Source organism: Stylophora pistillata, chromosome 7 (assembly GCF_964205215.1).
Source record: "Stylophora pistillata chromosome 7, jaStyPist1.2, whole genome shotgun sequence".
Taxonomy (NCBI): domain Eukaryota; kingdom Metazoa; phylum Cnidaria; class Anthozoa; order Scleractinia; family Pocilloporidae; genus Stylophora; species Stylophora pistillata.
In genome coordinates this window covers 15,950,852-15,964,605 of record NC_142525.1, presented here as the reverse complement: position 1 = coordinate 15,964,605, position 13,754 = coordinate 15,950,852, and the positions used below count along the sequence as shown (strand labels likewise).

General features: G+C 37.6%; 1 protein-coding gene, 1 long non-coding RNA gene and 1 pseudogene across 2 annotated transcripts in view; 1 reads left to right on the top strand and 2 right to left on the bottom strand.

The window, feature by feature from the left end:
- The window catches only part of LOC111340177 (uncharacterized), a 39,487-nt gene that overhangs the window by 18,559 nt on the left and 7,174 nt on the right, over positions 1-13,754 (top strand). Inside the window, exons 7-16 of the mRNA XM_088727622.1 lie at positions 296-547; positions 781-875; positions 1,745-1,806; positions 2,204-2,424; positions 2,875-2,988; positions 3,074-3,095; positions 4,302-4,332; positions 4,557-4,863; positions 7,889-7,999; positions 9,749-9,939. Coding sequence (XP_088583748.1) covers positions 296-547; positions 781-875; positions 1,745-1,806; positions 2,204-2,424; positions 2,875-2,988; positions 3,074-3,095; positions 4,302-4,332; positions 4,557-4,863; positions 7,889-7,999; positions 9,749-9,939 — 1,406 coding nt within the window. The remainder of the gene's footprint in view (positions 1-295; positions 548-780; positions 876-1,744; positions 1,807-2,203; positions 2,425-2,874; positions 2,989-3,073; positions 3,096-4,301; positions 4,333-4,556; positions 4,864-7,888; positions 8,000-9,748; positions 9,940-13,754) is intronic.
- On the bottom strand, positions 6,295-6,747 carry LOC148726837 (uncharacterized). The gene is made up of 2 exons (XR_015989796.1): positions 6,570-6,747; positions 6,295-6,340 (listed from the first exon to the last, which is right to left on the bottom strand). It is a non-coding gene; the product is annotated as an uncharacterized LOC148726837 (long non-coding RNA).
- On the bottom strand, positions 12,580-13,174 carry LOC148726836 (uncharacterized; annotated as a pseudogene).

Here is a 13,754-nt window from a genome sequence, read left to right as displayed (position 1 = left end):
TGAGTTTGTGACTTTGTAAGTTTCAAACGTTTCTACTGATAAGTTACAAGAGCATTTAAATTTAGATCAGTTTTGCAATAGGTATGACAATGCATTTGTCACGAAAGCTTTTTTAACTCCAGTAAAGTAAAAATTAACTTTAACGATATACAATGTAATTTCATGGATGAACTACCTTCTTCAATAATGCATCATATTGATTGGTGCATCTGGAGTTCCACTTGGTGAGTATGCCTGTTAAACAGAATAAAAAACATAAATTTTCCATGTTAGTTGTTTTGTTTTTTATTTAAAGATCCAGCGGCGATCACTAATCCCGGAAATCAGACATTCAGTAAGAAACCTGGAGAGGAGGTTAGCTTTTCTTGTTATTATGACGGTTATCCAACACCAACAGTTACGTGGACAAAGGATGATGTCATCATGAATCGGAATTCTGAAGATAATCCCAGTAAAGTTACTTTTCATGTGAAAGAGTCCAGTCATGGTTTGTATCGCTGCAAAGTTGAAAATGGATTAAACATGGTTTACAAATGGTTTCACCTCAGTAAGTAGATTTGATCTAAAGTTATGCAAGGTAGCGATTTTGAAAAGTTTCTTGCGTTTCATTTTTTTAAATGATGCGACACTATAAAGTAACAGAATTATTGGCATTTTTGAAGCATAAACTCTTTTGTAAATGAAAGTAGAATTCATTAAGTATAAAAATTCACATATAATGTTTGTGTATGATACTGTGTATGATACGAATGTAAATATTTGAATTTTTTCTCTCTAAAGTTGTAACTGACGACAAATTCAACATTAAGTTAACCGTCACTAATAGAGATTGCAACAACAATCCTCAAGAAACCCTTCAGCAGCTACGGTCCAAAGTAAGTAAAAGAAATAAAGGCGATCTACAACAACCTATCGAAGTATTGAAACAGTTACAGCAGATTATTAATATTACGAGTGGGTTAACTGTGGGATAAAATTATTCAGGACAAAATCTCACAGTTGAAATCAACAACTATGAAAAACTTCGAAAACCATAAATTGAGTGTGACAATTTTATTTTGCATCGCTCTAGTTTGCACGCCTTGAATGCTTAAAAAATGTACCTCCTCTGGTTCGGTACGGACAAAGACTCGTTATTTTACATCAGGAAAATTTCTCGCTTTCTGATTGGCTGAACGGAGCGAGGTTAGGAGCTTGTAAGCTTTCTCCAAACTCATAACGTACACAAATATTATCCTTTATGAAAGGCACTATATTCAGTATGAAAATACTTCAACGTGTGTAATGGAAAAATAAGCAGTTTTTATTTTCTAAATGCGTAATACGATTTGTTTACATTTCGCGAAAACATTTGCGACGAGCGAAAGTTCAATTTCATCCAGCAGCCATGGACCGCTTCCTTTGATCGCCTTTCCTAAAGAAAACAATTACGTCCCATTCGCGGCTATCAAACGGAAATAATAGCTAGCTGGTTGAGTTATTTTTGGCGTTGGTTTTACTTAATGAAATTATTCTACTCAGGCTTGCCTAATTTAATATCATCATAGCAGACTCGGCGCTACGCACCTCGTAGAATGTTTGTTAAAAAATTCTAACTCGGAAACTTGAAATAGGGAACGAGAAGTGGAATTTGAACCCTAAAAAGAACGAGGATATCAAAGCGGTTGGGTATGCTATGTGCTTCAAAGAAACTTCCTATATTTTAGATTATTAACCGATAACTTTGTACTTAATACCTGATTAGGTTGCTGAAGTGCTCAAAGAAGAAGTTCCATCTTTGAAAGCAGTAGAGGCTACAAAGTACAAGTATGATGTTGTCTTGAAAATATTATGCATCTGTAATTTTTAGATTCTGTATAGAAGGCTGTAAGAGAGTCATTTACAGCAAGTTCCACTGGGTGCATCATCGTTTTACCGGCGTTCGCCAATTTCAGCTGCATTTGAATGTTCCTGTTTGTAATGTTTTATGAACCTGGGAAAAACACTGAATCATATGATGAGTCTTTGCGTCCTTTACAGCTTTTGTAGAGGTTACAAAAGGTTATCAAAAGCTCTCATGAGGCCGCTAAAAATTACAACTCGTATTTATCCTTTAAAGAAATAAATATAATTTTTATTGCGGTTACCTTCTTGTACTTTACCAATAGAAACATTTCTGGAATTTTCTTTGTAAGATAAGTCGTGGCTCCGTTATTATCCCTAGGTGCGGCAGTATAACTGTCTATCTCTCATTGGAATTCAATCAAAATGAAGAGATAAGTAAAGTTTTGTCAGTTCTGAGCAAGGCAGCTGCAGCTGGAGGCAAAGGCCTCGGAGACTTTTCAGTTGACCCGGGATCAGTCCAGGCGATTTCTGATGATGAGATACCTTCTGATGCACCTTCCAGCGCGACCAAAACAGCTATTGCCAGAGAAGACGCGACAGGTAAAGGTGCGCAGCATGTCGTGAGGAAAATTCTTAACTACCAGGAATTTTTTTTTTTGCAACCTTAGGTTATACGTAACCATCATGATTATACACCAACCATCAAGATGAACATGGCGGCTATGGTAACTCATCATCATGTTTTGGTTAATATCAGTAAAATCTTTGTTGCTGTTAATCATGTTTTGTATATTAATTTGTAAATTGGAAGAATTGTTTTCACCAGAAAATTGTATACGAACGCTTCATAGTAACATTACCATCCTCAAGCGCCTCCGTAAATGCATTTAGCACGTAAATCTTTCACGATCAGGAGGCCAGTTATGAACAGGCTCAAGGCTACTTGATTTTTCTTTTACTCAATTAAGTATTTTGCAAGTCATAAAATAACTTGAAGCTGTCTGAGCGAATGAATATAAGTGAATTGGTCTACGAACTTTTATTTTACAGTGATGAAAACTTGTGAATGTTCTTGTAAACACGTTTTACTTGGATCCATCATCGGAGTTCTTCTTCTATTCAATATCATTCTCGGTATCCATGTGGTGTGGACTCACAAAAAAGGTAAATAATTCTTGGTTTTCCTTGAGGTGCCATCTTACTTTGGTTTCGTAGTTTTGCTCTCACCTTTTGCTTCTTTCTTTGATAGAAACTGCAGCGGCAAAGCAAAGGTGAGTCTTATTGTCACTCGGATTGATTTGTTACGAGTTTCCATCCAATAAGACGAGGGATTGCTCTCTTTGGAAGTAAGCATTTGTTACAGTTCATAATGATAATTGAATTGCTGAAAGTAGAGATCCGGATTACCTTTTAGGTTCTTGCTAATGCTGTGTGACTCGATGCTACCTCTATGCTCACCAAAAACAGAAAACGACTTGCACATCGAATAAGTTTCACTATCGGTATAGACAGCTCGTTAGACAATTTTAAGTAATCAATTGATTTTATAGCATGTGATGTCGCTAGAATCTTAAATTTGTTTTAATCGTGTATTTGTTACTTTAATTGCGACAGTTATTTTGTTTTCTCTTTCTTAGACTTGACTTACAGACGAGCACATCAGCCACGCTGTATTTTTATTGTATATAAATAAATGCTTTTATCATTATTATTATTAATATTATTATTTATAATAATATATCCATTAAGAAATGTGAAACATACTCTACCACTATGTCCTGGATTAGAGCCAAAATCTCCTTTGCGCTCTTACGACGATGCACCATCTTATGCTCGAGGTACAAGAAAGAAGAAAAGAACATTTGAGACATTCGATACAGATTTTTTAATTGACAATGCTATGGCAAATATAGGCTAGACATTTTTAAAATTTGTTTTTACAGTTTTTTAGAGTAAGAGTGTCATTCCCTTCTCATATATATATTTTTTAATGTAATTTACTTTTATAAGGATAATTTCGATGCACGTTTCCTGAAATTCTTTCAATACGAACTAGTAGTTGCTTTTGCGATTTTTATATGTAGGTTCTTTTTGTTATCAAAGTTAGTTTGGGTCTAATACAAGTCTTATCCTAGAGAACCGAATTATTATAATTATTATTGTTGTTGTCATCATCGTTACTAACCGAAGCGCGTATCCAATAGCTTTTCTTAGATTTTTATCAGACATTTTAAGCCTTTTAACATGATTTTTGTAAATTTTTAGTGATTATCGTAAATAAAGGATTTTTATTAATTATTATTATTATCATTTTTTTATCAAAATGCAGTTTTAAGATGGTACAAATGAGTTAATAACATATAAAGGACTAGCCAAAATTAGCATTTGTGACAAAATAGTAGTTAGTACTTGAACTGAGGTACAAAACAGTTATAAACACTAAAAAGACTTTACCCTTACATTTTCGTTCATTTTAGACCACATGAAGAGAGCAAAGAACTATATGATGTAAGAGAAGTTTTGTTTATTTATAAATTTCTATTATCACGATTTTTATTGACCCTTTTAGGAGAAACAAGATGAATTAACATTAAAAAAAGGACCCTTCTGGAAATATGACCGCGTCATGTTACTGGCAAACATTAATATGTTCAGACTTAAGAATTGGGACATCTTGAAGTTTAGATGTAGAAAATTAAAGAAAACTGTTTCTTTCTTTTTATTCATTTTAGAACGAAATATCGTTGAACGATGAGGAGGCCGATCGCTCATATTCAAGGAATTTCACCCAGCCTCGCGCAGAGTACATGGATCTCAAAGAAATAAGTAGAGAGCGCAATACTAAAGAACAAAGTGCTCACCAAGTGGTTGATTACGAGCCTCTGCGTCCATCAACACGCTCCTGGGAAGTGCCAAGGGATCACGTGTCTGTTGAAAAAATCATTGGTAAAGGTGCTTTCGGTCAGGTCGCCAAGGGAACAGTTGAGCAACTTCGAGGGAGGCCTGGGACAACTGTAGTGGCTATTAAAATGTTAAAAAGTATGAATTGACTCATTTTAAAATTGTTTATATTCTGTTGGAATTGTCATGTTTGCATTGTTTCTTATTCTCCATGCTTTTACGACACTTTGGTCTGTTTTTGGTATAACTTTGAGATTGATGATACTTGTAGTACTGCTTGCGTGTACTGTAGCAGTACACGCGCTTGACGGCCGTGCAAACCCTCTGCTCTGGACGGGTGCAGCGGGGAAGCTGTGTGTCACTACACGCACCTGCGTGCAATTAAAAATTCACGCGTGAGAGTGTGAAATGCGTGTAAATTACACGAAGCCAGTCAAGTAAAACTCATCAACTGTGTGTACTGAGACAAACGAGCGTGTAGCAAGACAAAAAGATTGGATTTGTTCTTCTTTGGAAGATAACTGACGAACATGAGTGACTCACTGCATATACCGGAATTCTTATGAACTTAAAACGTGTGTGACAAAACTTAAAAATTAATTTGCACGGCTTCCGCTCTTCTTCAAATGGTTTCTACTAACTCGAAATTAAAGAAAAAAACTAAAACTAAAACGTAAACAAAGCAAAACACAAAACAAATCGTGAAGCGCTCCACCAACACAATCATAATTAAGTTCTTCGATAAAAAAGGGAACTTGATCTTTTTCTAGAAATCGTTACCTAACACGTGACCAGATTTTTCATTCGGGGCGCCATTTTGTCTTTGTTCGCAAATAACACATTCAAAAGTCACAGAATTTCCCGTTCCTTCGTGCGTTTCGATTTCGGTAGTTTCTGCTCGAAATGAAAGTGCACGCCAATTCTTAAGTTCTCTGACATAATGCATTAAATTTGTTTTACGTAGAAGGTGCGATTTACTGACACAATTGTAAGATTATCCGAAGGGCGCACTGTTTAAGCGAATTATGTGTGAATGCTCAACTTAGCATTATTGTCCGTCGCAGGAACGCATTTAAAAAATTATCACGCACGTTGAGTGAAATACAAATCCCACACTGATAGCAACCGGGTGAAAGAGTACACACAACATGCATGAAGTTAATGTCAAACGAGTTTAAAAACACGCCTTTTCGTAAATGGAATTTCTGGCGTTTGAGTGCCAACGAATAAGCCGGAAATTAAATATTTCTGCGGTACGAGAGCAACAGGACAAGGGCCTGGACCCTTGAGTATAGATGCATTATGGGTATAGCGATACGAGTATTAAAGCTTGTGATTGCACGTGGGAAATCATTCTAGGCCGACAAATTCTCAGCTATTGCTAAGTTTATTTATTTATATTTTTTGTAAGTGTGCACATAGCCTAGTAGGAAGGTTACGTGAGCTTGGGCCTGGTTCCTACCCAGATTTCCTGTCTCTTTCTTCCCTACGGGGTTTTTTATGGCAGGTTTAGCGGCGAAAGGTTGATGAACTGAGTCGAATCTCACATTGAATACAAACACCACGACGTAGAGTTAAATGATGTTATTCTTTAATGTGGTCCAACACGTAAAAACTGAAACAAGGATGCAATAACCAAGCTCAAACTTAACTATAGCTTAATCGATTTAAGGCACGATAAGTAAAATCGCTAGCCGATCCGAATGATAAACATTATACAAGGAGAAATAAGTATATCGCGAAATCAGTGAATGTCGGCGACTGAACCGATGAATTAAGAAATAAAAGGAATTAAATGACAAACAACGTTAGAGCGATTACATTGAGTAATATAAAGGGCGTACCTCTATCCCGATCTTGGGGCGAAAACGTGCACAAACAAAACAGAAACGATAAATCTACAAAACTTTGGGTGCTATCGTTTGTAATGGAACACCGTCGAAATATGAAAGCACGAGGTCTGCTCTATGCTTAGTGCGCATGACTTGTGACGTGACTAAAAAACCAAGTAACGCAAGGGTAACGCTACAGCAGGTTTTTTCTGGCCGCCGTTCTAACCACGATGTTTGCTAGTGGTTGATAAGCTCTCGGTATGTCTTTTTGTCGTGTGCTTTGGTAACGATTACCGAAAATGCAACGGTTTTCTATATATGTTTCTTCATTATTGTACGCTGGTGCTCGGCCGAAACCTAATGGTTCACTATATTAGTGTCTGTTGAGTAGTGTGGCTGAAATACTACTGCAGGCATTTGTTTTTCTTCTGCACATCACTCGCAGCGCCCGTGAGATGAAGTGAATCCTGTCTTCTGATTGGCTACCCGAGCAGGCAAGATGGGCCCATCTTACCCGCTCGGGATTGCCCGCATTGATCCCGCGCGGGAAAAAAAATTAATTAGAACTACATTGATAATTCTTGGACAATTTCGGCGATGGAAACGTAAAATGCGGCAGAGGATAGTCAAAACAAAGACACGGAAACGATTCTCGTGGGTTTGCTGTGCTACAAACACAGTTAGCTTTCTTTCCCGGCTCTCTGGAACTCGTTACCAAACTCACTCAGAACCGCTCCTACGACGAAGGCGTTTAAACTAACTGTGAATGGAATAAATTTGATCGTGATTGTTGTTCTTTTTGTAATTTAGCTTAAAACTTTAATATCTTATTTCTAAACACAATTGTTTGGTCTATTTAATTTTCAGTTTTTGTATCTTCCAAGATATTAACATAGTTGTTTGCTATTTGTAATTCGAAGTAAAATAAAGGTTTCCACTTTTCACTTTTCACTTCACATGTAAACAAGTCATTCTTAATTCTTAATAAAGCGAAATATTTTAGCAATGTAATAAATCCTTTATTAACCAAGCTTGCTCAGTCAAGATGGTTGGATATTAGCCTCGTTCTTTTTTCGCATTTTATGGACCGAGACGAAGTCTCGGTCCATAAAATGCTAAAATAGAACTCGGCCAATATCCAGTCATCTTGACCTCACGCTTGGTCAATAACGTATATTTACACGCACTTGATGCGCGTGTGAGGTGCTGCCATACACGCGAGCGGCTTCCTCAGCTTCTTCTTTCAGATGAAATTTTACCGAGAGCATCTCATACTAATGGATGGTAATGTTAAAATTAAATCCTCTCATCTTAGCTGATTTTGTTTGTAGTTAACGCTGCAGAATCAGACAAGAGAGATTTGATGACGGAACTTGACACAATGAAGCAGCTAAAACCACATCCCCACGTCATCAAACTTCTGGGATGTGTTACAGAATCTGGTAAGCTGACTACCTCATGATCCATTCATTCAGTTTGTGTTCGACATACAGCTTTTGAAAGTACAGGCAACGGAGCTCAGGAGGTTTTAGGAGAGAGTTGCCACCTTAAAGTCAGTTTTTGATGTGTAACACATCAAAATTGATTTCCCGGAAGACTTACCGTTACGGCTGATCTTCCCATGAGATCAGTGATAAGCTAAATCGCGACTTGTTGGCCGTAGCTAATTGGTTGAATGCTCACAAGCTTACTCTGAACCTTGAAAAAACTTAATGTATGCTTTTAGGTAGTAATAGGAAATTGGAAAGCAAAATAGCTCTGTCTCTATCAATCTTCGACCACAATGTAAATAAAGTCAACAGCTTCAAATACCTTGGAATTTTTATATCATCTGATTTTACATGGACAAATCATGTCGAGTACATTGCTAGCAAAATTATTCAAAGGCTTGGTCTCCTTAAACACATTAAGCATTTATTACCTTTCGATGCGCGCCTTCTTTTTTATAATAGTCTTGTCATGCCTTTATTTGATTGTGCAGACCTTGTTTGGGGAGAAAAGATTAATGTAACCTTAATGACCAGTTTGCAAGTCTTGCAGAATAAGGCTGCTAAAATAATTTTAGACAGACCTCTTTATTTATCTGCTACGCATGCGCTTGCCACTCTTAAGTGGGTTCCATTAAAAAAAAGGCGCTTTCAGAGAAGATGTATTTAGGTGTATAAGTGTTTAAATGGACTTGTTGGGTATGATACGAACTTTATAAGACAGCATGAACAACACGATTATAATACCAGAACTAAGGTAAATCTCAGACTTCCAAGTGTCAAGAGGAACTGGGGTAAACAACGGACAGCATTTCATGCCATAAAGGATTTTAACTCTCTTAGCCAAGCAAGCAGGCAATCCGTTAATCTAAATATTTTTAAACGTAGTCTTTTAAACTTGTCACTTAATGAGTTTCATACCATGTTATTTTGAAATCTGTGATATCCAGATGAATTTTAACTTAATACGTTGTTTCTTTTTATATATTTTATATATTTTTAGTTTTAATTGCGAAAGTATTTTTATGTTTTGTTTTTTGTTGGAGATCCTTTTTGAAAACCATAATTTATATGAAAAATTCATCCCAATAAGGATTATTATTAAGACTTGACGGTGGATTTCGTTGTGCATTCATTTGTTGTGAATATCATCGAAAGCAGTACACGCACACTTAAATAGCAGTTCTTTACTTAGCGGTGGAGAGAAGCAACTAAGCTCTAGAAGACTTCAATTTAATTCAATCGTACCGATTTCTTGATTGTCATTTTAAATATGTAAAATAACTATGTTAAGCACATCGAATGGTGCGTTGCTCACACCAATGAAATCACCGAATTAGGGTAAGTATGTTGTACCTATCAGATCGCCGCATCAGGCTATGTGTCTCGCATCACGTGTCCTTTCCTTTTCAACAACTTGAACAACTTGCATTTGATCACGTATTCCGCACGCATTGGGCAAAGTTCCGTAGGCAACAGGCAAAAAAACAGCGTTGTTATACCCACCGAAAAAAACCTTTAATATATGATAATTTCCTCATCCTTCAAGATATTTTCACTTGATCGAGGAAGGGAGACCACAAAATATATTTGTTAAGAGGTTACTGGAGATAAGGTAGATTCTTAGTTGGGCACAATAGCTTATCTAAGAAATGCACATCCGCCGTAATTAGAACCTTTATCATTTCTGACGTATTTTCACAGAGCCACTGCTGGTGTTAATAGAATATGTTCCTTTTGGAGACCTGCTGGGTTACTTGAGAAAGAGCCGAGGATTGAATGACACTTACTACAAAGACCCGGACATAAAACCACAAACAAACTTGAGGTCACAGCAGCTGATGAAGTTCGCTTGGCAAATCGCTGATGGAATGAGTTACTTGTCGTCGAAATCTGTAAGTTTAAGAATTTTTGGAACTTTTTGTTAGATGAAATCAGATAACAGTTTTGCTTCTTTAAACATTTACATAACATGTAACTGATGAATTTCTTACCTGACGAGTAGTTAAGTGTTTATTCTTCAGAGAGATCATGTGCCTCTGGGTCCTTATATCTCCTGAGGGGCCAATGAAAAATGTCATTTATATTTCTGAGCTGGGGAAAATGATCAGAATTGGTTCCTTTGTTTGTTTGTTACAGTAGGAATTTCGGAATTCATTGATTTTTTGTAGCTACTTATATGAGAGGTGAAGCTACACACTTGGTCGAAATGAGTGAGGGAGTGATAACACAACGAATGTATGAAATTCAAATATCTGAACTGCGTTTATAGAAACGTATCTGTGCACGATCCTCGCAGTAAAGAACACTAAGTAATAGTGAAAATTAGACCTGAAAAAATTCAGGCGTGTACGAGATTCGAACCACTGACCTCTGCGATACTAGTGCAGCGCTCTACAAATTGAGCTAACAAGCCAACTGGGAGCAGGTCATCAAATTAGTCCGACATAAATCCGTAAGATGATAAATTAAACACAACGAATATATGAAATTTATATATCTGAACTGCGGTTATACTCAGTTGAGTGAGTGATGGTAAGTAACAATAGAACGCCAAGCTTCACTCAACAACTGAATTTTGTTATCATTATTAATATTTTATCACGAAACCAGCGTATCTCCGCTAAAACAAGACAGAAGCTCTGCGTGCTGTCGCGCTACTTTGCAGACGAGATTGACGGGAGCTAAAAATAATAACTACTAATGTGGGATAAATTGGCCAAAATAGTGACGCTTTTATTTCACCCCACATCAAGAACATTGATATAATAAACATCACGCATTCTTACATATGATGCACGATCCTCGCAGTAGATAGCGCTATTTAAGCAATAGCGAAAATCAGACCTGAAAAAAATCAGGCCTGTATGGCCTGCTTCATATGTATCTAATACCGCAGTACAAAATATATGAACTTCATATATTTCATTGTATCTCATTTATCACGCATTCTCTTAAGCAAAGGTGGGGTTAAATATCGGCAAAGAGCCAAATACGTATAAAAAGGCAACAAAAGCCTGAAGAGAGGGCCGGAGCATGGGGAGGGGGCGGGAAAATTCTTCTACAGCACCGAAATCTGTGTTAGGATGTAAACACGATGGAAATGAAGGCGAGAAGGACCAGGAGAGAAACTGACCTTGCCTATAGCCTTGGTGTTATTTGATCTGACCTCATTTGATTGGCTTAAGATCTGTGATTGACAACGCACCTTGCCCCATGCAAAGGCACATCTAAATACTTAACTCTATATGACGGGCCTCGAGATAAAATCACATTACGCTTCTGTCATAACGTTGGCCTTTTTATCATCATCATTATTAAATTTTTATGATTATTTATTCTGAAGTTCAGCTGTAACGCGCACTGTCATTGGTTGAAAGAACGTGTTATATCAAAGTGAAATGTTCAGCAAGCAACCGTGGACGATAATCCTACTTATATGAGCACGATCCTTCGCAGTAAAGCACTATTTGAGCAATAGTGAAAATCAGACCTGAAAAAAATTTCAGGCCTGTACGGGATTCGAACCACTGACCTCTGCGATACTAGTGCAGCGCTCTACCAATTGAGCTAACAAGCCAACTGGGAGCAGGCCATCAAATTAATTCGACATAAACCCGTAGATGATAAATCAAACAACAACAAACATATGAAACATATGAGTGAACTGCGGTTATGAGACGTATATGAGCACGATCCGTATATGAGCACGAATCCCGTACAGGCCTGAAATTTTTTTCAGGTCTGATTTTCACTATTGCTCAAATAGTGCTTTACTGCGAAGGATCGTGCTCATATACGTCTCATAACCGCAGTTCACTCATATGTTTCGTATGTTTGTTGTTGTTTGATTTATCATCTACGGGTTTATGTCGAATTAATTTGATGGCCTGTTCCCAATTGGCTTGTTAGCTCAATTGGTAGAGCGCTGCACTAGTATCGCAGAGGTCAGTGGTTCGAATCCCGTACAGGCCTGAAATTTTTTTTTTTTTTTTCAGGTCTGATTTTCACTATTGCTCAAATAGTGCTTTACTGCGAAGGATCGTGCTCATATACGTCTCATAACCGCAGTTCACTCATATGTTTCATATGTTTGTTGTTGTTTGATAATCCTACTCTTGTACGTTGGATCAGCAGTGATCTAATCGGCCCAAAATAACGAATATATATATATATTTCTATCCAAGTGTAAAATACGTAACTGAGCTAAAACTGTCACGCCATCTGCAAATTTATACTTTGTCCGTCCACTTACCCGACTTCTCTCTAGCTGATTTTTTGTTCATTAACAGTGAAATTTCGGAATAAGCGAGCCGGAAGGAGCAACAGAAGAACCAAACAAATAATGATAAAGTACTATCGTTTGTCTCTCGATATAGTTACGTATGATGTGAATCGCGACGTTTCGACTGCATACTGCTACTCTTCATCAGGGGATAAGATCAACTGGTTTCGGGTCTTCTTATAAAGCAGAATGCTCCGCTGTAATAAGCTGGTATTCCACAGCTGTGATTGGCGCGTTTCGATCCTCGATGTTAGAGAATTGTTGTCTTGGCAGTCCGCTCTCGTTCAGCACTCCTGTTGTTGCGTTTTTTGATTGTGTCCATTCAAGCTTCAGGAATTTCTATTCCACACTCCTTGTTGATGCTGTTGGGGTGAAGTGTTATATGAATAGCTTCTTTGACCTTGCGAGTGTACCAGTGACGATCGCGATCAATAAACTTAACCTCGTTCCAAAGTGGCTGGTGTCCGGTGTTGTGGGCGTGCTCTGAAACGGCGAAGGTCTGGGTACGGGCTAGTCGGATGTCTCGGTCTTTCAGTCTCGCCGACGTAAACTTTACTGCGTTTACAGGGAATCCTGTAAACTATGCCCTATTCTTTGGCCGGGTCAACAGCCTCTTTCGCTCTTACTAGCTCTGATCTTTGTGTAGCTTCCGACTTGAAGACAACGCGTACACCTTGCTGCTGTAGGTAGCGGCGAAGCTGTTCGGAAAGACCTTCAACATAAGGTAACGCTGCGCTGGATTTGAACTCGATTGCAAGCTCATTACTGCGAGGATCGCTTTCATACATTTCATGAAACCGCAGTACACATATATGATTTTCATATATTCAAATTCATTGATTTAACCAAACAGATATTTGCAAACTTACCAAGCACGTAATTCAATATAATGCGAAAATCCTTAAAGGAAAAACGAAATGGACTTTGCGAGTTAACAAACTTTTACATTTTACACTCGTGTAGCATATATAGTTTCCTGTTCAAAAACAAAACAGAACAAAAGGAATGATGAATATATCACCAAACAGGCATAACTGTTTAAATTAACACAAATCATGATGTTGTCAGAGCGACTGCCGATCTCCGGTCATCACAATTAAGCAAGCCTCAGAAATTACATTTTTCGCCCTTCGTGCAAACAACTGAGAGCTTGATCTGATATCCTTTCCGATCCCTTGAGTGGAAGGCTACATCAGTCAAAACTGTCGAGTTTTACGGCGCCCTCATCTTGGCTTTCATTTATTCATAAAACACACGCCTTGCGCAGTTTGTTTTCTGATTGTCACGTAGAAAACTTTCCTAGTTTTGTAAGTCACAATTCGGCCGCATCTTTCTGAACGTTTCGTTCTTAGATTCTGTATTAAGACTAAAAAATCTCAAGCAAAAGTGTTTAATATGACCTTCCGAACTATTTTAGTGTGTGAG